Source organism: Catharus ustulatus, chromosome 3, assembly GCF_009819885.2.
Source record: "Catharus ustulatus isolate bCatUst1 chromosome 3, bCatUst1.pri.v2, whole genome shotgun sequence".
Lineage (NCBI taxonomy): Eukaryota > Metazoa > Chordata > Aves > Passeriformes > Turdidae > Catharus > Catharus ustulatus.
This window is the reverse complement of record NC_046223.1, coordinates 13,560,195-13,585,308: the sequence shown is the minus strand read 5'-3', so window position 1 is coordinate 13,585,308 and position 25,114 is coordinate 13,560,195. Positions and strand designations below refer to the sequence as shown.

General features: G+C 52.0%; 1 protein-coding gene across 1 annotated transcript; it reads left to right on the top strand.

Annotated features, from left to right (window-relative positions):
• Window positions 1-22,593, top strand: RRBP1 (ribosome binding protein 1). Its single transcript, XM_033054765.1, has 22 exons — window positions 1-102; window positions 5,485-6,186; window positions 8,922-9,070; window positions 9,267-9,389; window positions 10,122-10,274; window positions 10,765-10,883; window positions 11,650-11,803; window positions 13,481-13,619; window positions 13,961-14,148; window positions 14,310-14,347; window positions 15,461-15,551; window positions 16,162-16,254; window positions 16,601-16,693; window positions 16,796-16,876; window positions 16,972-17,061; window positions 17,440-17,532; window positions 18,447-18,518; window positions 18,696-18,791; window positions 19,245-19,328; window positions 20,601-20,684; window positions 21,136-21,234; window positions 22,041-22,593. Exons 2-22 carry the CDS (start codon window positions 5,502-5,504, stop codon window positions 22,077-22,079), a joined length of 2,763 nt encoding a protein of 920 aa, XP_032910656.1. The 5' UTR covers window positions 1-102; window positions 5,485-5,501; the 3' UTR covers window positions 22,080-22,593.
• The last annotated feature ends 2,521 nt before the right edge of the window (window positions 22,594-25,114 follow it).

Below are 25,114 nucleotides of genomic sequence, written 5' to 3'. Positions count from 1 at the left end.
GCCACGGGGCGGGGCGGGACGCGGCGGCCGAGCCCGGGGAGACAGCGGCGGAAAGTGCCACGACTCCACACGACCGCGGCGGCGAGGAGGGACCCGGCACGGGTGGGTAGGGGCGGCGGCAGCCTTTCCTTTCCCCCGGCCCCTTCCCCGGCCACCGCTTCCGCGATCCCCCTGCGCCGGCACCGCGCTGCCAGCGGGACCCCCTGCCCGGCGCTGTCCCGGGCCGGGCGCTCGGCGCGCTCGGAGCGGGCTGGGACCCCGAGCCGCGGCCGGAGCCGTGTCCCGCGGGGAGGATCCCGGCCCGGGGTCCGGTCCGAGCGGCGGGGGCCGGGCGGATGAATGGCCCTGAGCGCGGAATGGCGGCGTGTGCGGGCAGGGCGAGGTCCGGGCCCCGCGCTGCCCCTGGCCCCGAGCGCCGCCGTCCTGCCCCGGCGCCGGCCGGATGACAATTACTAATCTGATTAACCGCGTTTACAGAAGGTCCCGGCGCTCGGGCCGCTGTCCCTTTTCCTTCCTTAATTAAGCCTCCCCGACAAAACTCTGCTGGCACCCGGAGTCCCCCGGCGTCGCGGAGCTTTTAGACGGAGGCATCGACCCCATAAGCGGAGCCTCCCCCGCCCACCGTGGGGTCTGTGCAGCCCTGCCGCGGGTCTGCCCCGCTCCTCGCCCTGCCGGGGACGCGGTCCGGCGGAAGAGCGTGTGCTGCACACGTGGCTGAGCGGGATGGAGTGTCCGCGCTTGGAATGCCAGCTCTCACCTCTGTCGAAGCCCCCCATCAGCGGGAAATGGCTGGGAGGAGTCGGGGCTACCTGGGATGTGAGCCCCAGGGAGGAGCTGATGGGGACCGGCAGTGAATTGCCTCTTCGGTCCAGGGAGGGGAGAGAAAATTTCTAATAGCCGCTGCGGCGTTTAGTCAAGCTGCAGCTGTGCTATTACACTCTTCTCCTATATATACATGTATTTTCTGCCTGTTTTCTCTCTCCTGGGCTGAGGAAGGGAGCTGGCAAGCACAAGCCACCCGACTGCTGCTGCCAGAGCTAATGGAGCACTAAGACATGTTCAATTAAGTCGAGCTGTAACTGTTGAAGATGGGCTGATTGGAGTTGCTGCGTGAAGTAGCACATGCTGCTGGGGGGCTGGAAATGCACAGTCACACAGAAAATGTATTTAAACAGAGGCTGCTGGCAACATGGGCAGGATCTGCTCATGGCATGCAGCCTTTTCTCATTTGTTTTTAATTTTTGTCTCTCTCTATTGCCACAGGGTGGAGAGAAATACTCCAGGAGGAGTATCTGGTGATTGTTTTTTTTATCTGCTGGCGGTGCTGTTGCTTTCTCCTGCTGGTGGGCTACCCTGCTGTTCACAGGATCAAGCCTTCCCAGTTCCCTCATCCTTGTCCTTTCCCTCCTTTTTTGTTTTTAAGCTGCTGGGATCTGTAGAAAAAAAGATGCTGCAGGTGCTTCACAGGCAGACATTTCTATGGGTTATGCAGAGCATGTCTGTGTGAACCCAGTTCTCTCTCTGCCCTCTGACCCCTCATCACCCCTCCTGCACTGCTTTAAACTGAGATGCCACCTTGACACTGTGGCAAAATGGAAGCCTGGGATTGCAGGGGCGACAGTGTCCTGCTTGGAATGAGCATCTTTTCCTGTCTGCAGCACTTGTCAACACCAGGAGGAGATAACATGTGTTTTCCTTTGGCTGTGGGAAGAAATAAGGTTTCTGTAGTTAATGCACAACCAGTCTCTTCCATTGCTCCTGCCCACCTGTTGTGTGGTCTGGGTGTTTTAAACTAGGCTTGGTGGAGGGCTGGGTCTTAAAGATGCTGAATTCCCATGGATTTCATGTATGGTCACAGAAGGGAGGACAGGCTGAACAGGTGGCATGCTTCCAGCCTGGTTTTTGGCACAGCTGTCAGTGACAAATGTGACCACAAGTCATTGAACATGGCCCCGGTGCTGTCAGGTCATGTTGTCTGTGAGTTGGCTCATCCTGGGAATTGTTTAATGCTGAAAAACCAGCAAGGCTGAGTGCTCTTCTGGTTCTTCTTCCTTAGGGCAAGTTGGATTCTTGCTCAGGTCAAACAGAGGTGTCTGCCTGTGTAGGGAGGTGAGGGAGGTCAGGTTTCTTGGGCTGTTATCTGGGATTTTGGGAAGTTTGATGTATAGCAAGAAGAACACACAGGAGTGGAAGAGTCCAAGCACAGCATTTCAGCCAGCTCCTTTGCATGAGAAGGCCAACTGAAATACCAACTGTCCATCTTACTCCTGTTCTGAAGTTGGGGAAAAGCTTTTATGTGGACAAACTGTTTTGGGGAAGGAGTTTGTGTATGGAGGGATTGATGATTTCTGCTGTTTTGGCTGGGAGAGGAGTGAAGGATGCTCCAGAAGCTTCATGGAAATCAATGTACTCAGTGTTGGATGTGAACTTGATTTTTTGAGCATGGACTCTGATAACTGCTAGTGCCCATTCACTTCTTGGGCACACAGCCCTCTCCCAAGGAGATGGAAAAATGCCATTGTAGGAGTGACATCCCGTGGAGGACCAGAAGCTGCAGAAGGGAGGATCCTGAAGTTTTTGAGCCTCTTCAATGTGTGGCTGTCAAGCTGAACATGTGAGAGACTACCTTTGGTGCTGTATTTTGCCATGTCCTGGCTAAGGCTTTGTCCCATTGGGAAGCATGGAGGGCTTTCCTGCCAAAGGGCACACGTCTTTGTAAGGGGGATGGTGTCTTGTTGTGCAAATCCTGGAATAAACCTCCAGCCCTTGGAAGGGCAAAGGTGTCAAGGTCAGGAAACGTCAAAGCAGAGCTTCTCCCCTGGGTGCTAACCATTTATGCACCAGGAAGTTCCTGTAGGAAGACTTTTCCTTATCCCCCAAATGCCAAGGCCAGCCTGGCTTGATTTAAGCATGTGTGGCTGTCTCTGCACCATTGGAGAGATGGTCTCTTCCCTGAACAAGTTGTTGGGCTGGTTGTGTCAAGTCCCAACCACAGGAGGAACCCTACAGGTAGAACTTGCTCCTCGAAGTCAGCACCAGGGCTGCAGGGCGTGAGCATTGGGACAGGACCAAGGTTTGCCATGAGAGTGCATCGTTGCTGGCAGTGATTGTTTCCTGGCTGGCACCTCTCACTCCTTCCTGTGGATTTTCTGTCAGCACATCTGTCCTTGGGAACAGCTTGGGGTTCCCCTGGTTGAGCAGTGGGAGCTTGGGATGGCCTCTCTGAGCGTCTTGGCTGCTTTCAGGAGCTCTGACAGCTGCCATGGCTCTTTTGCAGGTCCACAGCTCCTCAGTGCTCTCAGCTGCTTTCTTCCTGTATTGCTTTTGGTCTGGAGGGGGTTGTTGGGGTGCTTCAGTTTCTCTAGGAAGGACTTTAGTGCTCATTTACATCCTTATCTCACCCTGGCTTTAAAGCAGGAGGCAAGGTACAGGCAGCTTTTACTGCAGCCTGTGGAGCTGGGTGAAGCTCTCTGTGAGAGAGAGGGTATGGGGCTCTGGAAGGGCTTCTAGGGGACAGTCCTGTGGGGTGAGGTGTGGGGCAGGCACATGGCTCTGATGCTGTGATGCTACATCCAGCCCTGCCATCTCACCCACCTCACCACCCTGTCTTTGTCCTCTCATGCATCCTCTGTAGTGGAGATTGGGATTTCTTCCCCCATTCCCATCTCCTGTCAAACTGCTTTTGGAGAGGGATTGGAGCGCATTTGTCAGTGCGTGGGAATGCCCTTGCCCCAAGCTGGAGCAGCAGATTTTTATCTAGATTTGAAATTGTGGTGCTGTGAGGTCAAGAAAGGCTTATTTTTATAAATATATTGGGGTTGCTGGGTGAGGAATGTAGGTCACCTTGTTCTGCCCCTGGAACAGCTCCTGGGTGCTTTGGTATAGCCCTAAACCTGGCACAAGATTGTGGGTATGTGCTCTCCAGCCCTACTTTTTATTTACTGTCAGGGAGAGGAAATCCTGTCCTTTTCACCCCGTTGGTTAGGAATTATCTGTCTGTCCTGGTTGGGACCATCCCAAAGCAGTGCTCCCTAGCCAGGAGGCAATGACTTGGCACCAGATGGGAGTGGGCTGAGGCTATTCAAGTGCAAAATGGCCACGGTAGATGTGAAATAGTAATAAGTGATGCCTGAAGTATCAGCTGAGATCTCCAGCAGTGCCCTGGGGTAGAAAATTGGCCCTGACAGGGCTGGCTGGTTCCAGCTGGCATGGAGAGCCCTCCTGCCTGCCAGCTTCTGTCTCTGCTGCTTTACCTGGGGTGCTTGGAGAGGTGGGCAGGGAGAGCTGGAGCTGCTGGTTAGAACATTTCCCAGGCAGATTTGGTATCTCCAGTGGGAGATTTGCAGTTTCTCCCAGCTCTGCACCCCCTGCTTGGGTGCTGGAGATGAGTTTTCACTACGCTGTCCCCACGTCAAGCAGCTTTGAGCTGCAGGTTGATGTTTTCTGTGCCAGGTCTTAGAAAGGAAGGGCCTCCAAAGTGTCACCTGGCAATCACCGAGGTTTGAAAAGATGCTGATCTCCTTAATGTTATTCTTATTTTTGCCTCCTCCCCTTCCAGCCCCTCTCTCCCTCCCTCCTCAACCCACAACCTCTTAAAGAGGAAATTCGATAATGTCAACAGTTAAGCGTGGGGATGAGAACTCCTGGTAGCTGAGGACTTTCTGCATTTTGCTCGTTCTGTTTTGATTAACAATGATGTGGAACCACAGCCGTGGCAACTCCTGGAACGTGTCCCTTCCCAGATGAACTGCCTGACATCTAGGGGATTGTGAACTGCCTCAGAGCCACGTGGAAGTGACGCCATGGTAGATGAAACACGTGGATGGGCCAGCAAAAATTGGCTTTGAAACCAGGGCAGGTTCAAATTGCCATTAAGAGGAGTGGAGGTGGCAGCATCTTTCCCCAGGTGTGGCTGAACCCTGCTTGCCAGACCTCAGAGCAGGCAGTGTGGTCTCTGCTGTTGCTCAGCAGCAGTGTACAGCTGGAAAAGGGAAGGGCTGCTGCAAAGCTTTCTCCTCCCAGGGGTATATTTTATTCCAAAGATGACACTTAGATATGCATCTGGGTGCAGTGAAAAAGCCAGGTGCTCCAGGGAAAGCCCAGATTTTGGTCAGCCTGCTCCCTGCAGTCTGAAAGTGGACTCTTAACTGCTGCAGTATGGCTTAGGGTCATACAAAACCACCCCACTGGACACAGAATGAGGCTTATGACTGTCTCTGATTGCATTCCTGTTTATAATTCCTTCTCTTTGGTTCTGCTGGAGATGAGATTTAGTCACTGAGGTACAACTGGAGCCCTGTGCATGGGCAGTGTAGCAGAGGAGCACAAATTTGGGCGTGTGCAGATCAACCTGAGCTGAATCCGGAGTGTTCTTCTTCCCAGTGCATGGTGCTGTTGGAAGGCATAGATGCCCATGTGAAGATCCTTCTCAGAAAAGCCATTGCATTTCTTTCCTCCCCTAACTGTTGTCCTGGTGTGTTACAGGCACAGAAGAGTGAGGTATGATGGATGTGTACGACCCTCAGACCCTGGGTGTTATGGTCTTTGGAGGCTTCATGGTGATCTCAGCCATCGGGATCTTCCTGGTGTCCACCTTCTCCATGAAGGAGACATCTTACGAGGAAGCCTTGGCCAAGCAACGCAAGGAGCTTGAGAAGGCCCAGCAGCAGAAATTAGAGAAAAAGAAGAAAGAGAAGCCAGTTGAGAAAAAAGGAAAAGCAAAGAAAAAGGAAGAGAAAGCGAATGGAAAGATCCCGGAGCAGCAGCTTACTCAGGAAGTGACGGACCCTCCCAAGGAGGTGGTTCCTGAGCCTGCTGTGGTGCCTGAGCCTGTAACAGTCAAAACCCCAATTGCAGCAGTGGCAATTGTCCCCCAGGAAAAGGAGAAACCTGTTCCATCACCTAAGGAGAAGAGGAAGAAGGAGAAGAAGGTGGCAAAGGTAGAGCCTGCTCCTAGCCCAGTGTTGGCTCCACCCCCTGTCAGCATCCCCAAAAGTTCTCCTGTCCGGGAAGTGGCCCCTAAGGAGGTGCCTGTTGTGGCAGTGCCCCCAGTTGGCACTCAGCAAAGTGCTCCAGTCATCAGCTCTGTTGCTGTCAGGAAAATCGAGGCTCTTCCCACCCAGGAGGATCAGAAACATGATGCACCTGCCAAGAAAAAGGGTACATCCAAGAAAAAGAGTGAGCCAGGTAAGGCCAAATTCCTCTGCCTCTATCTCTTTAGTCATTGGAGAGTTACAGGTTCCTCTGGGATTTGCTGTTGTGTTGGGGGATCTGCACATGGGAATGAATGAGAGGTGCATGTCCCTGTCCTGGGGGAGGGGCAGCTGCCAAGGTGCTGCACATCTGGGTGGAAAGCCAGGATGAGGTGTTTTCCCCATAGAACCCTGACTGTTAAAAGTACAGAGGGGCTCTCCCACACTTCTTCATGGAGCTGGGTCACTGCTAACATTTCTTCCTCCTCTGGTGGAGGTGAAGAAGGATTCTTCAAGCAGAGAGGATCGATGGAGTTTTATACTGCAAGGGATTGATTGTGGAGTAAGTAGAGGGAAGTGACTTTGGGTGTCTCACAGTGAAGGGAAAGCTTGCCCATCATCAGTCATGCCTCACTTGATTGACTCAGAGATGGAAAAGATCAGGTGGTCCGGACCTTGCAGAGTATAAAAAGCTGTAGGGAGGGGAAAATCAGCTCTCTAGCTGGATTGTTGCCTCTCATTGTACTAGTGGGAAAAGTTTGGGATTTATTTTTGGTTAAGTGATAATTACAGGCACTAAAAAGTGAGTGCTTTCAGACCTGTGGAAGGACTCCCATGTGGGCACATAGGAGAAATCTCTCAGGTGTTTTCAAAGATGTCATGTGATGTGCAAAGGTCCCATTTCTTTCTTTCTTTCTTTCTTTACAAAAAAAGATCCCCAACTCACCAAACTAAAAGACAACCCTTCTTGCTGCCCTTCTGCAGCACATCCAAACCTGTTCAGACTGGCAGTTTCCACATACACATTTTGGAAGAGGGCCTGCTACTCAGCAGGGCATTTGCAGCTGCTGGGTTTCAAAGATGGGTTAAATCCCTTGAAGCTGCTCTTCTGAGGGAAGGATTTTACTTAAGGCCATCTCCACACAGTGATGGGATTTGGAATGATCGGAGGAGCTGCTCCTGGAGGATATTGCAGGGATAGTGTTGGGGAAACTGGAGGTGACTAGTTTGTGGCATGCACCCATGTGGAAATCACAGCCCTAACTCCAAGCTGTAAAAGCAGAGGGAATGTGGCTGGGAGATGAACTTTTAGCGTTTGTTAAGTTGGGAGGATTTTGGGTGAAGTGCCAATCCTGCATGTCCTGGAAGCAAAGAGCGATGTCTTAGTTGCTCCTGTGGGATTTTGCAAAAGAAAGCTTTTGGTAGGATTTGTGCCATGAAGCCAACTGCAGTTTGACCAACGTGTTTTGAGCAGCTGTGGTCTCTCCTCAAATGCAAAGGAGCAAATTATCCTGTGGCAGATAAAAATGGGTGTTCAAGGACACATCCTCAGCACTGAAATAGTTGGCAAAACGGATAGGAATGGGTTGGGGTATTTTTCTCCCGCGACTCCACCTGAAGAGAGGCAGAATTCTGCTTTGTGTGTCCCTGCGTGCAGCAGGACTGAGCCAGGGGATGCCGTGTGCTGTCCTGCAGTTGCCAGCATGAGTAAAGTGTGAGCCAGCCCTGGGCCCTGGTTGCACAAGGGGGTGGAGCTGCCCCGGCTGTGCTGCTGGGAAGTGCCTGTGGCTGGGGACACAGACTTGGCTGCTGCCAGAGCTTGGCGCTGCCATCTGAAATGTGTCTACCAGAGATCATTTAGCAGTTACTGTCACTGGCCAAGCAGACTCGACTTGGGGGAAACTAATTTATTCCGCATTAAAATAGATGAGAAACAGAGATTTATTTTTTTTTTTTAGAAATCAAAACAATGCCTTTCCCCCTGCCCTTATACCCAGGCTCAACTTCACTCCTTCCCTCTTGACTCTTGTACCTCCCATCCCTGAGTGGTGCAGGAGGATGGGGACTGTGCTCAGTTTGTTACAGCCACTCTGCAGCTCCTCACACCTTTCCCTTGCTCCAGTGTGGGGCCTTCCATGGGCTGCAGTCCTTTGGGAGGAACCTGTTCCAGCACTCTCTAGAGCAGAATCTCTGCTCCAACACCTGCAGCACCTCCTCCTCCTTCTTTTTTGAGCCTTGCTGCTTGGGGCATCCAAAGCTTTGTATTCAAGAGACTCTGGTGTTAATGATTTCAGGGTCTCTGGAACTGCTGGACTCCAGACTGCTTTTCCTTCTGTGGTCTTCTAGGAAAATGAGCCCACTGGGCCATAGATACATGCAGGAGCCTCTAAACCACTGCCTGCCATCCTCTGTGTATCGTGACCATGTGCAATGAGGTGCTACAACAGCATCGTGGTCCCTGATATCCCCTGGCTTTCCTAGGTTAGCAGGGGAAGGGGTTGGAGTCATGTTGCTCTCTTGGCAAAGAGCCGGAAAAAATTTGGCTGGTGAAAGCTGGGAGATGACCTCGCTGTCACTGGCACCACTGTGGAGTGACATCCTTCAGCAAGGCTGTATTTTGGTGTGGTCCACCTTCTGATGCCCAAAATGTCTGAGCCCCCTGGCATTGGCAAGGCACTCCCAGGTCCTGCTGAGAATCTCTTGGTTTGGTAGAGGGTGTGGCAGGTGCTAGGACCAGTTGTTGAGCTGGGCAGAGGTGACAGCTGACTCAAGGAACAGGTGTGTGATTATCATCTCCATCTTTTCCTGCTGAGGTACCAAATGTGAGTCTGGAAATCTGGGTGGATAATGGTTTGAGATGGCAGCTGTGGAGGGTTGAAGCCAGCTGAGATGATACAATATTTCTGGTATTGTCCCCAGAAGTCACAATCCTGCCTCTCTCTTCCCTAGCACCTACAGATTCAGATGGGGCCCTGTACCTGCCCTACAAGACACTTGTGTCCACAGTCAGCAGCATGGTGTTCAGCGAGGGGGAGGCCCAGCAGCTCATCGAGATCCTGACAGAGAAAGCAGGAATCATCCAGGACATCTGGCACACGGTAGGGCTCTGCTGAGCCTCAGCAAGTGCAAGGGGAGGGAAGGCACCCCATTTTCAGGCAGGCTGGCCCTGAGGGTGTCTGGGAGAGTAGAGCCAAACTTTTCCCTGGAGCAGAGGGTGGGATGTCATGCAGGTGGGGTGGAGGAGATGAGTCTGAAGGTGGTGGTCCCCAGTGATGTGCCACCCCATGCTGACAGGCCACGCAGAAGGGTGACCCAGTTGCTGTCCTGAAACGCCAACTGGAAGAGAAGGAGAAGCTGCTCTCTGCTGAGCAGGAGGATTCAGCTGCTGCCAGGAACAAACTGCGGGAGCTGGGCAAGGTAAGTCTTGCGTGGCCCTCCTGGCATCCCCGGTGTGGCCTCTGCTCATGTACCTCCTGCTCCCCATATCTCAGCCCTGATGGGGCTCTTTGGACCCTTCATCTGTTGGCTGTTTTCTTCCCAAAAAGGGAGGAGATCTGCCCCCTGCCCTCCTCTCTTGGGCCTGCTCCAGTTTATGGAGGTGGGAGCCCAAAGAACTGCAGGGTAGCGCCCACTGTCAGCCCTGGGAAAAACAGAGGAAAACCCTTTCTGTAAGAGATTGCAGCTTTCTTCTCCTTCAGGGAGAAAAGCAAATCCTTCCTCATTTCAGCTCCCCTGAGCCTTTGTAAGGAACCCAATCCTATTTGCAGTGCCCTTCCCTGACTCAGCCCCCTGCCTCCACCTCTTTTTGGGTGTTGGAGGCAGAACTTGCGGCTGTCAAGTCCATCTGCTTGATTTTTCTGCTTTGCCCCAAATGTTGTGTGATGTTATTTGTCCTGGGGGAGGAAAATAAAATTCCAGGCTGTCTTACTCCTTTCTCTTAGCTGGCCCCACATGGAACAGCAGTGGCATCCAGTGGCCACAGAGCCCAAAACAAAATGCAGGAGGAAATGTAAGTGCTAAATGTACCTGGGCATGGGGGCAGCAATGAAAGGGCTAAACTTTGTAGTTTGCTGAGCTAGGAGGCCACATCCTTTTAAAATGGGGAAACTTGTGCTCTGAGGACTAACTGAGGGCCTCCTTTCCTGACAGGAGCTGGCAGCTGAGCGGGCCAAGGCGGTGGCCGTGGAGGGCAAGCTGAAGGAGCAGCTGCTGGCTCGCGAGCGGGAGATCGTGGCAGTGCAGGCACGGATGCAGGCCAGCTACCAGGACCATGTCAGCGAGACCCAGCAGCTCCAGGGCAAGGTGAGCCCCACGCTGTGCTCTGCACCTGCCTCCTTTCTCTGCCAGGTGGCTGCTGGTGGCAGATGTGTGACCTGGAGAAGGCTGAGCTGATGGAGGGGGCAGGAGCCTTGGGGAGGGGCAAGACCCTGCAGTGCTCCCGGGCTGTGGTGCCCAAGTTCCCTGCCAACCCCTTTAAGCCCCCCCATAAACACCCCTTAAACTCCCCCAAATCCCTTCCTGAACCCCTTCAGATCCCCTCCTACACCCCTCTAGGACCCATTTAATACCCCCCAAACTCCACAAATAACCTCCCCAATCCCCTAAGTCCCCTCCAGACCTTGTTGGAGAAGGGGCACATTGAAGCATCTTCATGGGATGTCACATCCCTGAGGGCTGTCAGCATCAGCAGACACTCCCCTGCATTGCCAGTCTCTCCTGCTCATCTCCTGGGCTTCAACAGGGGGCAGCAAAAGGGCTGGTGGTGGCATTAACCCCTGTTGGGCTCCTCTAGATCCGGACCCTGCAGGAACAGCTGGAGAATGGCCCCAACACGCAGCTGGCTCGCTTGCAGCAGGAGAACTCCATCCTGAGGGATGCTCTCAACCAGGCTACCAGCCAGATGGAAAGCAAGTAAGGCTGGGGTGAGGTGCAGAGCCTGGGGCAGACCTTGGCTTGACCACCCCCTTTCCCAAAGGTACTCCTACTGACACCCCAACTAGCTGGAGGTAGAGGAGGCAATGAGAGAGGAAGAGCTTGTTAAATGGCTTTTGGGGATGAGCCGGGAGAAACAAGAATGTTCTTCCCAAATGAAAGGGAAGGGAATCTTTCTCTTCTTTGGGGTCACCTGTGCTGATGCCAGAACCAACAAACAGTGGAGGAGGGAGAAGGGATTAGAAGGCACTGTGGTGTTTTTCCCCCATAGGGGAGCTCATACTCTCAAACTTGAGAAAAAATGCAGCTGGCTCTTTGACGGGGGTGATGCTGCAGAGAACAGACCCCAGCCCAGTGTGTACAGAACAAATAGGAGCTAGGTAGAAGAATTTCATGCTCCTTTTTATAGACAGTCTGAAATGACTGGTGATTAACAGCAGGCAAGTAACTACAGAGTGGACTCTAGCTGTAATGCTTCCTCTTGTGTCTGGGAACACAGATCCATGTCTCCTCTACTTCATAAGAAAGGAATGTCTCCTGTGACTGAAACAGGACTTTTAAAAAGTGATTTGTTGGCTCTTTCTACCCCCTCCCTGAAGGACCAGGAGTGTCCTAGAAACAGGCAAACAAAGTTCACAATTTCAAGTCCTGTATAAGGCCCACAGGAGGATGTGTTTCCCCCAACCAGCACCAGAGAGGCTTGGCTGGCCTGTGGGCTGAAGCAACCCTGCTTCTGTTGCTGCAGGCAAAATGCTGAGCTGGCCAAGTTGAGACAGGAGTGCAGCAAGCTGATGAAAGAGCTGTCTGAGAAGTCGGAGGTGCTGCAGCAAGAGGAGCAGCAGAGGAAGAGCTGGGAGATCAAAGCAGCGACCTCGGAGAAGCGAATTGAGCAGCTGCAGGTCAGGCAGGCGCTGGCAAACCCTCTCCCCTTGCAGAGATGGGTGGCTAAATGGCAGGGGATCCATGCACTTGGCCATGGAAGGGCTAGGAGGGAGATGAATGTCCATGATTGGGAAAGAAGCTGCCTGGCAGGCTTCCTAGTTGCTCTCCCCCCATTAGCTTGTCACATTCTGTGTGCCCCTTGTGTAGCATCACCATCAGAGCCCAGGGAGCAGGATACCCTGGCTGAAGCCATTCTTCTGCAGGTGCTCTCTCTCTCTCAAACTCAGATGGTTTTAAGCTTGTTGCTCTCTCTCCTTAGTGTAGGAGATGGAGCTTGTGGCTTTTTTGGTTTCCAGCAGGGAGTGGCTGGGTTTGGGGTTTTTAGGGGTGTTAAAAGGATGCCTCCCCAGCAGAGCCTCTGAGCACACAGAGGTTGCTGTCAGGCAGGCTTTACTCACACAAGGAAGAGCATCTTCTTGGGCTATTGGCAGTGCTCCTGCTGGGATCCTGCTGAGATGTTGCTAAGCTGTGTGCTGGGAGCATTAATCCTGGTCTAGCAGACAGAGTGAGGGATGTCCCTCAGGAATGTGCTGTGGTCTCTGAATTGCTCTGGCCTCCTCAAGAAGGGGCTGTGGTGGAGACCTTTGCACATGCCACAATAGTTTTGTAGAGGAGTTCCTAGTGCAAGAGGCCTTCTATATCCTTGCTCTTAATTTTTTGTGTGCCTGAGGATGTGGTTCTCCTTTTGGTAGGCTGCATTTGGCTCCTGCTGCTTTTGCAAGTGAGGAGCAAGGAGGGTGATGTGAGCACACAGCTGGTGTGATCGCAGGAGATGCCTTCCTGCCTCAAAGCAGGAACTCCTAGACATACTTCTGTGAGAACTCTGGGGTTGTCAGCTTACTGCACACCTTAATGCTAATTAAATAAATCACTCTAGCTGGAAGACTCTAAAGTCAGGGATGTGCTTAAGCTGCTGGAGAAAATGTGTTCCACAGTAACACCTGGAGCTCTGAGCTGAGGATATTGAGTCAAATCCTCAAAAACCAGAGCAACTCCACTTTCCTGGTGTTGCTGAAAGCATCCTTTGGACAGAGACAGGCCTGCTGGTTTACCTTTTCTTGTCCCCACCATGCAAAACAATTTTTCTCCCTCTGCAAGGGTGCCACTTGTAGCTATAAAGCTGCAATTCATCCTTCTCCTCTTCCTCCTCCTCCTCCTTTGCCTTCCCTCTCAAAGTGCCTGCCCTGGCCAGGCCTCTTCCTTGCTGCTTTCTATGATGGAAAATAAAAAGTGTTCAATGGCACAGAAAATTCCTCCATGTGTGGAAATGTGGTTGGGTGTCTCTGACCTGCAAAGTCCCATGCCAGCACCTCTCTCTGCTGGGCTGGGGCGGTTTGAACCAGGGCTCTCAGAGGTTTTTCAGAATTCTCCAGAGAGGAGGTTGGCCATGGAATTGGCCCAGACAATACCCAAGACATTTGGGTATTGTCTGCTTCCCAATATGAGGGCTGGCACAGGATAAAATGTGAGCACAATGCAGGGTGCTTGGTGCACAGGGGGAGTTTGGTGGGAGGATGACTGTAATCCCCCAAAACACAGCTTAAAAATAAGAATATATGACACATGCAGCTTTGCTTCAAACTGGCTGGGGTGTCTGTCACGGCTCCAGGAAATCTTCTCTTCCTGCCATGCAGGCTTACCAACGGGAGGCAGAGGCAATGCTGCAGAAGAGGCTGGATGAGGTCAGTGACGAGCTCCGCAAAACCCAGAGCAGCTACAAGAGCCTGTTGGCAGATGCAGAAAAGACCAAAGGGCAGCAGCAGAGTATTGCTGGTGAGGAACTGGGATCAGCATGGGGAGGGCTGTAGGGCAGACTGAAGACTTGGAGAGTTTGGAGGAGCCAGTTGGGGCAGGACAGGTAGATCCAGGGATGAGTTAGGTTGCATGGTGTTGGTATGAGTGACATGGGCTGGTCTGTTGTTCTATCCCAGGATGTTACTCCAACACCCCTCTCCTGTGCTGTCCTGCATCCCTGCCTGCCCTTTCTGTACCTCCTCAAAGCATCCATGGCCAAGGCTTCTTTGGCTAAGATCCTGTGTGGACAGAGCAGGGTGGGGAGTCTCCAGGTCTGTTTGCACCTGCCCTACCGTGTTTGTCACCCTTCCCTCCATCAGAACTGCAGGCCAAGCTGCTGAGCTCCGAGGCAGAGGTTAAAAGTAAGCTGCTGGAGTTGGACAGTATGAAGGGGCGAATGCAGGATGTCAGCTTGGAGAATACAAAGCTTCTGGAGAGGATCAAGTCCATCGAAGCTCTGTTGGAGGCAGGGAAGATGCAGGAGGCAGAAAAAGACAGAGACCTGCAGGTTGTGTGCTCGTATAATTGGGATGGGAGGAGGGGAGTGGGTGACATTGCTTACACAATCCCTGATTTATCTTTGCTCGGGATCCTCTCTGGGATGCCATGTAAAGGGCTGACCTTATCACATGCCTGGGGCAGGTAATCAAAGTGCTTTCTCTCTTCCAGGCAGCCAATGAAGCAGAAATGAAGCAGCTGCAGTCAAGGTGGGTTCAGGTGCACATCTTGCAGTGGCACCTCCAGCTTGCTGTCCATGTGTCCCAGGCTTCCTCGAGCACTGAGCCTGTGGTTGAGGGCTTCCTGCCTTCCAGGCAGTTTTGGGGCTGCCCAGCTGGGAAGTCAAGGTCAATCCTAGCCAGCTAACAGTGCTGTTTTAAATATTAATTAGCTCTGGTGCTGGCCCCATATAACAGCCAGTCCATTCTGAAGTAGAGCTGAACTGATGGCAGGCACATGAAGTCTGACCACTGTTCTGCTGGTTTTGGTGCTGGATGTGGGATGTCTCTGGTCCAAGTCCCTGCTCAAGGCTGGGCCAACCAGAGGAAGGTTTTTTCAGATGTTTCCAGGTATCTCCAAGGATGGAAATTTACCACCACTCTGAGTCCCTGTTCCAGTGTTTGATAACCTCTTCCCCCACCATCCAGCACAGAAAGATTTCCTGGCATTTAACTGGAGTTTCCTATGTCATGAGTCCTGCCTGTTGTTCCATGTCCATGTGCTGGGCACCTCCAGGCTCTGCATGGGGGGAAGATTTCTCAGATGCCCCCATTGCCAGCAAGCATCCAGCATCCCTCTAAAGGAAGGCAGCTGTTGAGTTGTCCTGAGGCCCCAAGAGAGTTGTATAGTTCTTCTCAAGGACCTGAACCTTGGTTTGCTCAAACTGAGGGTCCCTTCAGGGCAGATGGGGGATCTGAGGGTGTGGAGGGAACCTGCAGCTTTCTGCTGTCTAGTTGGTAGCCCTGATAGAGGGATGATACTTTGAAAATGCAGAGTTTGGGCACTCTCAGCCTAATGAACCACGGATAGAAGCACTCCCAGTTGTGCAAGCTGGAATTCCTGGTCTTAGCATCAGGTTGCTTCTTCCTCTTTTTGTGTATGTACAGCTGGCCAGTTACTTGATTGCTTTTTATTGCTGGTAAGGGGGTAGAAAATCAGATCCCACTCAAGTATTGCCATAGCTGTTGTTTTTAGTCCTCCTTCCTGTTTGTGTAGATCCTAGAACAGACCAGGATAGGAAGGGCTGTGGTCTCCATCTCAGGAGCTTGCTGCCTGTGAGGGAGGCGACTGCTTAGGCTCACTCTTGCATCCTGCCCTTCCAGACTCCAGGAGAAGACAGACCAGCTCTCAGCCTTGGAAAGGGAGGCTACACAGCTGCGGGAGGCAGTGGAGCAACAGAAGGTGAAAAACAATGTACGTGAGTGACAGACAACCCAGCCCATCATGGTCACCTGGCTGATGGCTCCAGGGTGTGACCAGAGACTCTTCCAGCCCCATGGAGGCCTGGAGGCATTGCCTTATCTACCAGAGAGCAGGAACACCCCTGTCAGGCTGTGCAGCTGTAGCTGGTGGGCTGCCTAAGGTGACATGTCTGTCCCTTGTTCTCTTGGAAGGTTTAGGACCTGGTAAGCCAGAGAGATCCTACCCTGGTAGGGCCAAGGTAATGTCTGAGAAGGCTCCTTCACACCTTCCTACTCCTCGACTCCTTATCCCTCTACTGCAAGGTGGTGTCATTTGTATGGAGGCTACTTGCATCCCTGTGCTTTGCCTGTGTCCCCTGCAGGCATCCTGAGCGTGCTTCTGGAGCTCCTGCCCCATCCAGGGCACTGCCAGAGCAATGGGGTGTGTGGAGCCACTGGAAAGACTGGGGAGAAAGGAATGCTGGGGGACATGGGATGGAAAACTCCTGACCAAACCCAATTCCCTAAGCAGAGGCTTTGAAATTCCCTGCAGTGCCAGCAAGCAGCTTTGTGGCTCTTGGCACGGCGTGTGGCTTATTGCCCTCTCTGTGTGGTCTCTGCAGGACCTTCGGGAAAAGAACTGGAAGGCAATGGAAGCACTGACCACGGTGGAGAAGGCGTGTGAGGAAAAGCTGCTTGCTGCTACAAAAGAGAAGGTGAGCCTGGCATTTTCCTGATGTTGGAAGGGAAACATTTCAGCTTCCCCAAGCCACCAGAGAGGTCTGCCCACCAGAGGGTTGCCTGCCTGCTTAGGAACAGTGCTGGCCCAACTCTTCTACAAGCTTCTCCAAAATTTTTCTTGAGGGCGGTGTACTGGTCATGGTTGGGGAACCAGAGAGATGGCTGAACTGGAAGTGATGTTTTTGTGATTCCCAACATCAGCAGTTTTCTGTGTTGGCTGGTTTCCCCAGCCCTGTAGGCACAGAAAAGCAGGACCAATGTTGTCAGCCTGGCCAGCAGGTGCCCAGGACCTCCATCCATTGCAGTTTGTCCCTATTTCAGGAAGAGCTGGCCCAACAGCTGGACTCACTCCAGACTCGAACCAAGCAGACGCTGCTCTCCGCCCTCCCAGGAGTAACTGTGTCCTCACAGCAGGTGGGACAGATTTCATCAGCCCCCCCTAGAGCCTTTTCCACATGAGAAGGAGAGGTGTCTAAGCATGCTCCTTCTTTCTTGTTCTCTTTTTTCCAAACTCAGGATTATGACACATGGCTACAGGAGTTTAAGGAGAAGACTGTGGGTGTGCTAAAGCAGCAGATGATCACAACAGAGCCACCAGTAAGTGAAGGCTGGAAAGTGAAGGGGCGAGGGTGTGCTGGAGGGTCACATGTTTCTTCTTCTCATCTGTCTCTTTCCCCTCCTTCTCCTTTTAGGATTCAGCTCTGAAATTAAAAGAGGCAGAGGAAGCGCAAAGCACTTTACAAGCTGAATGTGAGCAGTACAGAACGATCCTTGCAGAGACAGTAAGTTCCTGTCCTTTTCATTGTCTTGGCTGCCCACTAGAAATCCCTCTGGAGAGGTCTCCATGAGCATCCCTTGGTGTGTTGGGGGGGTTGCCCTGTCATAGAGTATTTGTCAGTGAGACAGAGGAACAGGATAAAGGTGAATTCCTAGAGCTCTTCAGCCTAATTGTGTTGGAAACCTGGCTGGTTGTGATGGGATGAGGCACAGCAAGGGCTCTCAGAATAGGGATTAGGAGCCCCTAGCCCCAGCTGATTCTGTCAGCTGTTTGGCCCAAATCCTTGGAGAGGCTTTGAGTATGCCAAGGCTTCCAGCCTTGACACTGCTCAGCCTGGTGGGGGCTGGAGGAGGTTTGGGCTCAGCTGAGGCTTTGCCCACAGGAAGGGATGCTGCGAAACCTGCAGAAGAGCGTGGAGGAGGAGGAGCAGGTGTGGAAGGCAAAGCTCGCAGCGTCTGAAGAGGAGCTCCAAAAGGTGCGTGTTGGTGACACACCTGAGTTTGGTGCTCCTGGAGCTGGATTTCCAGGAGAAGGGGATCTGTTGGCTATAAATTGTTTGGTGACCCTCAGTGTTCTTGCCAGTGGTGAACACCAAGACACAGGAACTTTCTTTTCTCCCCAGATCTACCCCTCCTGTCACCAAGCCAGCTGACAAAAAGCCCACCTCATGTAGAATCTTTCCTCTTGAATGCAGAACTGAGATTGAGCTGTTTTCCATTGTCTGGCTGCTCCTCACCCATCATACGGGGTTTTGGAGTTAACTGGGACTGCAGGGAGGTGGGGGAAGCTGTTGTACAAGAGATGTTTGATTTCTCAGCCCTCTGCTGGCTCCTGCAGCGCCAGCACTGCTGACGGCTGGTGTAGGATTGCACATGGTGATGTGGCTGATGATGGTATCCATAATGGGAAGAACATCTGGTGCCTAGGGCAGCTCCCAGAGCAATCCTGCCTCTCAGTGGAGAGGAGGTGAATTCCTCCTTTCCAGAGACTTCAGCATCTGTGGAGTCTTCTTCAAAAACCAGCTTGGCTTTAAGTGCTTTTTCCAGTAGCTTGGCCTCTTAATAATGAAGTCCATGCCATTTCATTGGAAAACTGCTGCTTTCAAACCAAAAAATGCTTTCAGCAGGAAGCTTGTGCTGAGTCTGGTGCTGGTTTGTTGTGTGTTGAAACCTGACTGCTGCCACCTGAAAGGCTGCAGGCAAGAACTGTTGCCTTGCTCCACCATTTATGGCCTGTGTGTGTTAGACTTGTTCTCCCTGGAAGGAGAGCTCCTATCTGGAGCTCTCCTTGGATAGGTACAGGATGAAGTGAGAAAGGTGGGAGTCAAACAGCAGCCAGTTTTTGATTGAGCCAAAGGTACTCAGTGTCCTCTGATCCTTTCTGCTTCAGTCACACCTGCAGCTGAAATCCCTGGAAGGCGTGGTGGAGAAGCTGAAGGCAGATCTGGAAAGCACAGATCAGGTGAGGTGTTTTGGGGAAGGGAGGTCTCTGCACGGGTGCCAGACAGGCACATGCTATGCTTGGGTTGGCTTCATCTCCTGACTTGGCTTGGGGAAGGCAGGCTTTACCATAGGATATTTGGGATGTATTGGACCTCAATCAACCCACCCCTTCCTGCTTTCCTCTCTTTTAATGCAGCTAAAGGAATACACCTCTCTTCTGGAAACACAACTGGAAAATCACTTGGAGACAGCCAGCTCAGAGCGCCAGAACTACACAAAAGAAGTTGAAGCTGTAAGTGTGGAGGCTGCTGCCTTCTTCACCTTCTTCTTACCCTGCCTGCCTACCCATGCAGGTTTTGAGGATTTGAGGAGTGCCCTGGGCATCTGGGATCCACGGCTTTGCAAAGAAGGAGAATGCAGATGGAGATGGTTGCTCCAATCTGGGTTTTAGGCTCCTAAAGCCAAGAGTCATGGGCAAAGGTGATGGGTCAGGGAGATCTCTATGGAGATGCTGTCTGCTGCTCCTGGGGGCCTTGTGTGGTTTCTGTGGCTCAGGTGAGACAGACCTGTCCCATGGCTGTCTCTGCTTGAGCAGGCGTCAGCAGGCAGGTCAGCATGTGATGGCACCAGGACCTCTTTGGAAAGGTGTTGCATCATAAAAAAGCTTCCTTAGGCCAAAGAGTACAAAAACCAAGTGCATAAAAGGAGTTGTTTTTTTTTTCTCCTTTCTTTTTCTCCTTGACAGTTGAGGCAGCTCTTGTCACAGTCCCAGGAGCAGGTGGAGGCAGCAAAGACTGAAATGCAGAAGCAGAGCAAGGAGCTGGCCCTGGTAAGGAGGGACCCTGGGAGATGCTCTGCTGGGTCCTTGGGGCTGGTTTGCAAAGCAGTTGTGGGGTCAGCGCCCTTCCTTGTGTAGAGGGAGGTCAGAAAGGCACAGCCATTGCATGGGCAAACCTGATGCTGCTGGGGACCACACATTCAGAGGCGATTACTGGGACCCAGCAGGAGATTTTTGTTTGCCTGTCTTTCTTCCTGTGATGGGGGTGGGAAGGAAGGGAGAGCAGCAAGGCTTGCTCAAGCTGGTGTGTAGCAGAAAAACCCAGCTGCCCCACCACTGGACACTTGTCACCACACCACCACCCTGGGGCAGAGGTTTGCATGTCCATCCGTCCATCCATCCATCCATGACCAGGCTGAGGGAGAACCATTTGCTCTACACCCCTGGGAGCTGTTAAGCCTCCAGCTGCCCAGGTTAGATACCACTGTCCTGCTCTGGCAGAAACCGAGGTGGTTTTCCAAGCATTCCAGCTCGTGTGCAAGCCATAAAGCTGGCAGGCTTTATCTGTAGGCCCCTATGGGTCATGTGCAGGCTGTGGCATAGGAATATGTCACTGAGCCAGGCTTGCTGATCATCCCTCAGCTCAGGCAGCAGCCCAGCACCCACCCCCCCATTAACCATGTATCCACAGGGAACATAGCAGTTGGCTTTCACCAGGCTGTTCCCCTTGGGATCCCTATGTCCTGACATCAGGCTGGCAAGCTTTGGGAGATGCAGGTGGGACATGCTGCGAGCCCTTGGACAGCACTGCCATGTGACAGTACCCTATGGGGTTCAGAGTCTCCTCAGAGGAAGGGGACAACACCCTGACAAAGCTGTGCTGGGATCCCTTCCCAGCCAAAGAGAATTAGGATTACAGAGGCTTCATAAATCTTGCTGGAGCTGGGCTGAGGACATTAGCAGCAGCTGTTCCCTTCCAGGCTGACACCCCTCACCAGTGGCAGTGCTCTGTCACTCTCTAATCCTGTTAAGAGTGGAGCCTTCTCTTAGTCTTGGCAGGGGGTCTTGCCAGGCACATCTTTCTCTGTGGGATGCCTCTCATCTCACATTCCAGCTGGAGCTGCCTAAGGAGCAAGCAAAATTGGGCAGTGCTAAGCTAGGCCCCAGGCTCACCATCAGCAATCTCCCAGCAGAGGGGGGATACTGGTACCTACTGCCCTTTGGTGCCGTGGGGAAAGCTTCTGCATTGATGTCCCTGCTAGCTCATTTCTTGAGTCTTATTAAAATTTTATTTCTGGATGTTTTCCCCTCTTCTCAACGCAGTTGAAAACCCAGCTGGAGCAGAACGAAACACTGGCAGAGAAGGAGCAAATGCTGCGGCAAAAGCTGGCACGGGAGCTGGAGGAGGTGGGTGTGGGTGAGGAGGATACCAGGATTCTTGGCTGCTAATGAAGCCCAAGAATTATTTTGAATTAATCTGAGGGCTTTACCCCATCACTGTCCACACCTCGGACATCACTGTGAGACGTTCCCTCCCACATCTGAAGAACCTTCTTACAGCAGCTGTGCTAAAGTCTTGTGGCATCACTGGCCCCTCAAATTCAGCTCTCTGAGTCCCCCCATGTCTTGTGCCAGCTTTTTCCCTTAAAGGGTGACGGGCCTTAGCTGGATTTCCTGCTGCTCCAAGTGAGAAATGCCATCTCCCTGGTGGATGCTGGATCAGCACAAGCAATGTGTCTGTACCACCCAACTGTTCAGCAGGACACATCCAGTGGGCACTCAGGGATGGCTGAAGCAGGATCTGTGGGAGATGCTGGCACCCTTGGTTTCTGTGCTTACTAAATGTGTCCCTTTCCAGGCCCAGAGCTTAGCACGCGGCTTGCAAGCAGAGCTGGAAAAGCTGAGACTGGCTGAACATGCAGCAGCGTCAGACAAGGAGGAGGCCCAGCATCTCAAGGTGAGTTGGCTGTGCCACGGCAGCAAAAGTCACTTCCAAGCAAGACTATGGGCATGATTTATCATTTCTGAGGACTGGGGAGCAAGGCCCATGGTTACCCTGCAGGAGAGGGCTGAGAGCTCCACCGTGGCTGAAGGACAGCAGGGCCACAGCCACTGCATCCCTGCAGGCCAGGATCAGTGTGATGTCCTTAGCAAACACAGGCTGGGCTTTTCACACACTGGGAAACCATCCAGTCCTAGCCCATAGCATCTCCAGGGAGCCAGAGAAGAGCTTTGGGGGGTGCTTGTTCTCCCTGTTGAGGTGGGAACTAGGTGTTCCCCTGGCCTGTGGTCACTTGAGACAGCTTGATGCAGACCCGAGGTGGCCTGAGGTGTTTTGAAGGAGAGGTTCAGGCAGATGCCTTCTTTTTGACTGCCATGTGGAAAAGACTTGAAAAAGAAAAAAAATTAACAAAGGACCTGTGCTAGGCAGCAACCGAACTACAGGAGCTACTGAAGGTTACTCAGGACGAACTGGCCAAAGAGAGAAATGGTGAAGAAGTTGAACAGCTTCAGGAAATGGTACTGATCCTTCCCTGCTGGTGGAGGCCCTGGGGCAGTGTGCAGCAGCAGGGCTTTAATAGCGGAGGCAAGGTGGTCCTTCCTGCCAGAAACCATTTGGGTGGCTTTTGGGAAACTCTGAGACTACATGAGATGGTGGCCAAGGTCCTCCCTGCCCCCAGGGAAATGCTTTGGGCCTTGAGCTGCCATGAAAATAAGGGTGAGGCCTAGCTGAGTAACTCACTTCTTTTTTTCATTCTCCAGGAGAAGGAGGACAGTTCGAAGGAAGGGACTTCAGTTTGATGAGTCTTCACCCTGGACCTTACAGTTAACTTACCAAAATGCCTTACACATTCCTAAAAATAAAAATTTATGCTAAATTTACTGTAGATAAAAGAGACAAACCATTAGTGACCCAAAACATAGTTTTGAAACTTCTGGGTTTTTTTAATGTTTTCTTTTAAAACAAAAAACCAACCAGTAAACACTGCAGTTTGTAAGAAAATCTTCATACTGTTTTGTACAACTCTTCATTTCCTGGGAAGCTACTGTGGCCACACCAGGCACATGCTGGGGCTTCACCCTCCTATTCCAGCAGAACCCACCAATGTGTGAAAAGGGAAGACTGTGTACATCAACCAGTGCAATTATAATTATATATTTTTTGCTTTTTTTGTTTTCTTTTTTTTTTTTTTGAGTGAAAGGAGTGTGAAAGTAAGACCCAACATGGAAGGATGCCCTCTCTTGGATGGGTGGCTCTTGGCACGTGTATTTCTGGGTGTTGATGCAATTAAAATGATGTAGTGAAGAGAGCTTATCCTTGCTTTATTTTTCTTTGAGGTTTGTTTTTGTTGGGTTTTTTAAGTTTCAAACCAGGTAGGGCTTTGGGGTTGCTGGAGAAGGACTCTGCTTTGGCCAGGAGCATATTCTTTATTTCCCCTTTGCTGGCTGTGTCACAGAAATCATTCCCTGGTTTTGATCCACTACAAGCAATGGAGAGACAAAATTTGTTCCCACTGTGTTTTTCCACTGCTAGCCCAGGGCTGGCCTCCCTGTGTGGGGTTTGGCAGAGGGATTGACACTTTTGCCATGGCAGTAGGGGTATGCTGGGGACAGGGACCATTCTTCCTGCTTCCTTTACACCTTAGTGCTCCCCTGTAATCTGTGCCTGTGGGTGCTGTGTGGTGGTGGCTGCCTTCACTTCACTGTCAGGCTCTCCCTGCTTTCCCTTGTTGCTTTCCTTTTTTTTTTTTCAATTGTTCTTTCATTTTTCTCTTTTCATTTCTTTTTCATTTTCAAGCTGGTTTCTTAGGAAATGGCAGAGGCCATGTGACAGCCTGTCTCCCCACAATAAAGCTGCTGAGCCCAGTGCTAGTATCAGTACATTTTGGGAGAGGAGGAGTCCCTCCAGTGTGTGCCAAGAGCAAGGCCAGGAAGGAGGATGAGGGGCAGGCCTGCTTCCATTTTGTTCCTGGAGAAGGCCTGTACTGCACACCAGAGCCTCCGCAGGATTGGCACATCCTGTCCCTCCCTCAGCACTGTAGCTTTGGGGACGTGATGAAGGGTGGGGGAGAACTGTGTGACTCAGCTGGGACCAGGTAAGAAAAAGGGCCAAGAAGGTGGGAAGCTGAGAGCCACTCCCTGTCCCAGCCCAGGTGGCAGATGGGGCTGCTCTCCCCATCCCAGAGGGACAAATTCCTGAAGTAGACCTTTGTCCAACAGCCAGGATTAGCCTGTGGTTTATCTTCCTGGACTTTGTAGCACATGTAGAGGAACACAAGTCAAGGGCCATGGTGCCTCAACCTGTCAGCACTATCACTTGTCCCGGCCCAGCATGCCTGACCTGTTGGATTGAAGCTCTCCAGAAGTGAGGGAATGCCTGCATCGTATCAGGATTGCACAAAACCCCCACCCAACCCCCAGGATGGAGGGAGCTATCGAGCTTGGCAGGGTGGCTCTCACCACGGGGAGACAGGGCCCTGCAGCCACAGGTGCCGGGAAGTGACACAGTTCCTTTGGTTTTACACTTTTTTGCTTTTGCAACAATTCTTTATTGTGAGTTCCTGTGCACAGACAGCAGACACGCACACTTGCCCACAGAAGCAGTAACAGCCAGAGAAGGAAGGGAGTCAGTGTTTCCAAATGCCCCACGGAGCAGACTGGCCCCAGTGGAGCTCCAAGGCCACCCCAGAGCAGGTCCAGTGTCCCCTGCCCCAGGGCACGATACCCTTCTGACACACAACACCAAGCTGCTGTTTTAGGAAGAAAGAGAAGGGCTGTCCTTGTGAAGCATAGCTGAAATAAAATAACTTTTTGGGGAAAAGAAATTTAGGTTTTTTTACACCTGGAATGGTACTGTTGCCATTTTTTAATTCCCTTGGGGCCATGATGGAAGGGGAAGGACATCCTGAGGGACCAGGAGAAAGACATGCCTTGCACTAAGGCACATGGAGCTGAGGCCTGGCCAGCCCCTCCTCTCCCCACAGCTGGTGGGATTTTGCCACGTGCCCACCCAGCGTCACCTCCTTTCCTCCAGGAAAGCCACCCAGGCTTGGTGCTTTCAACCCATGACTCACAGCAGCCCCAGCACTGCAGGCATGTACCTTTATTGATAAAGATCAAGAAGTTGCTCAGCTGGAGAGACTTGGAATAAGAACACTGTATCCTGCTGATTCAGCTGTGCCTGGAATTACCTTTCAGCCTGGGTACCTAGGCTTAGGAAGGCACAGTTGAAGACATTCAATTTAACCTTTGTTGTAAATTATATTTACTCTGCCAACTGTTTACACTTAGGCCTGAATTATCAGTCTCCATTTCCTGTTCTCATCTTCTCACAGGCCAAATGGACAAAAATGGCTTTTGGGAAACCACTACCTGCATGAGGACTTCAAAATGTTTGCACTACCTGGGCAAGTCCTGCTGAGCTTGTGTGACTGAGCTGCCTCCCTCACCTGAACTCTTTCACCTTTTTCTTCATGTAACAGGGGTTAGGAAGTTATTTCTCCCACCAGAAACCAGCCAAGTTGTAGGAAGCATTCACCATGTTGTCACTCCCTGTTTGCCTTCTGCCTTTTCAGGTCTGGGTGATTTGGGAGAAAAAATCAGTCACAAGAGTTTCAACCCCTCGAAAAGCAGGACAAACAACCCTGAGAGGGGAGGCAAACCCCACAGCACCACAGCTCTGAGGATTAAGAGTTGCTGTTAGATCAATACACTTTGGGACTTCTTTTGAGGGTCCCAAAAGCAGCCAGACTTATCAAGCAGCTGAAGCTATGGCACCACACCCAGCCAAGGCCCAAAGTGTCACCCCTTATCACTCAGTTCTGGGACTAAGGTAC

Excerpts from the sequence above, each read along its gene's own strand:
- RRBP1 (XM_033054765.1), top strand. The coding sequence starts at position 5,502 with ATGATGGATGTGTACGACCCTCAGACCCTGGGTGTTATGGTCTTTGGA. Across the intron at positions 14,149-14,309 it reads AAAAAGACAGAGACCTGCAG|GCAGCCAATGAAGCAGAAAT; the intron begins GTTGTGTGCTCG and ends TCTCTCTTCCAG. Across the intron at positions 17,062-17,439 it reads GAACGATCCTTGCAGAGACA|GAAGGGATGCTGCGAAACCT; the intron begins GTAAGTTCCTGT and ends CTTTGCCCACAG.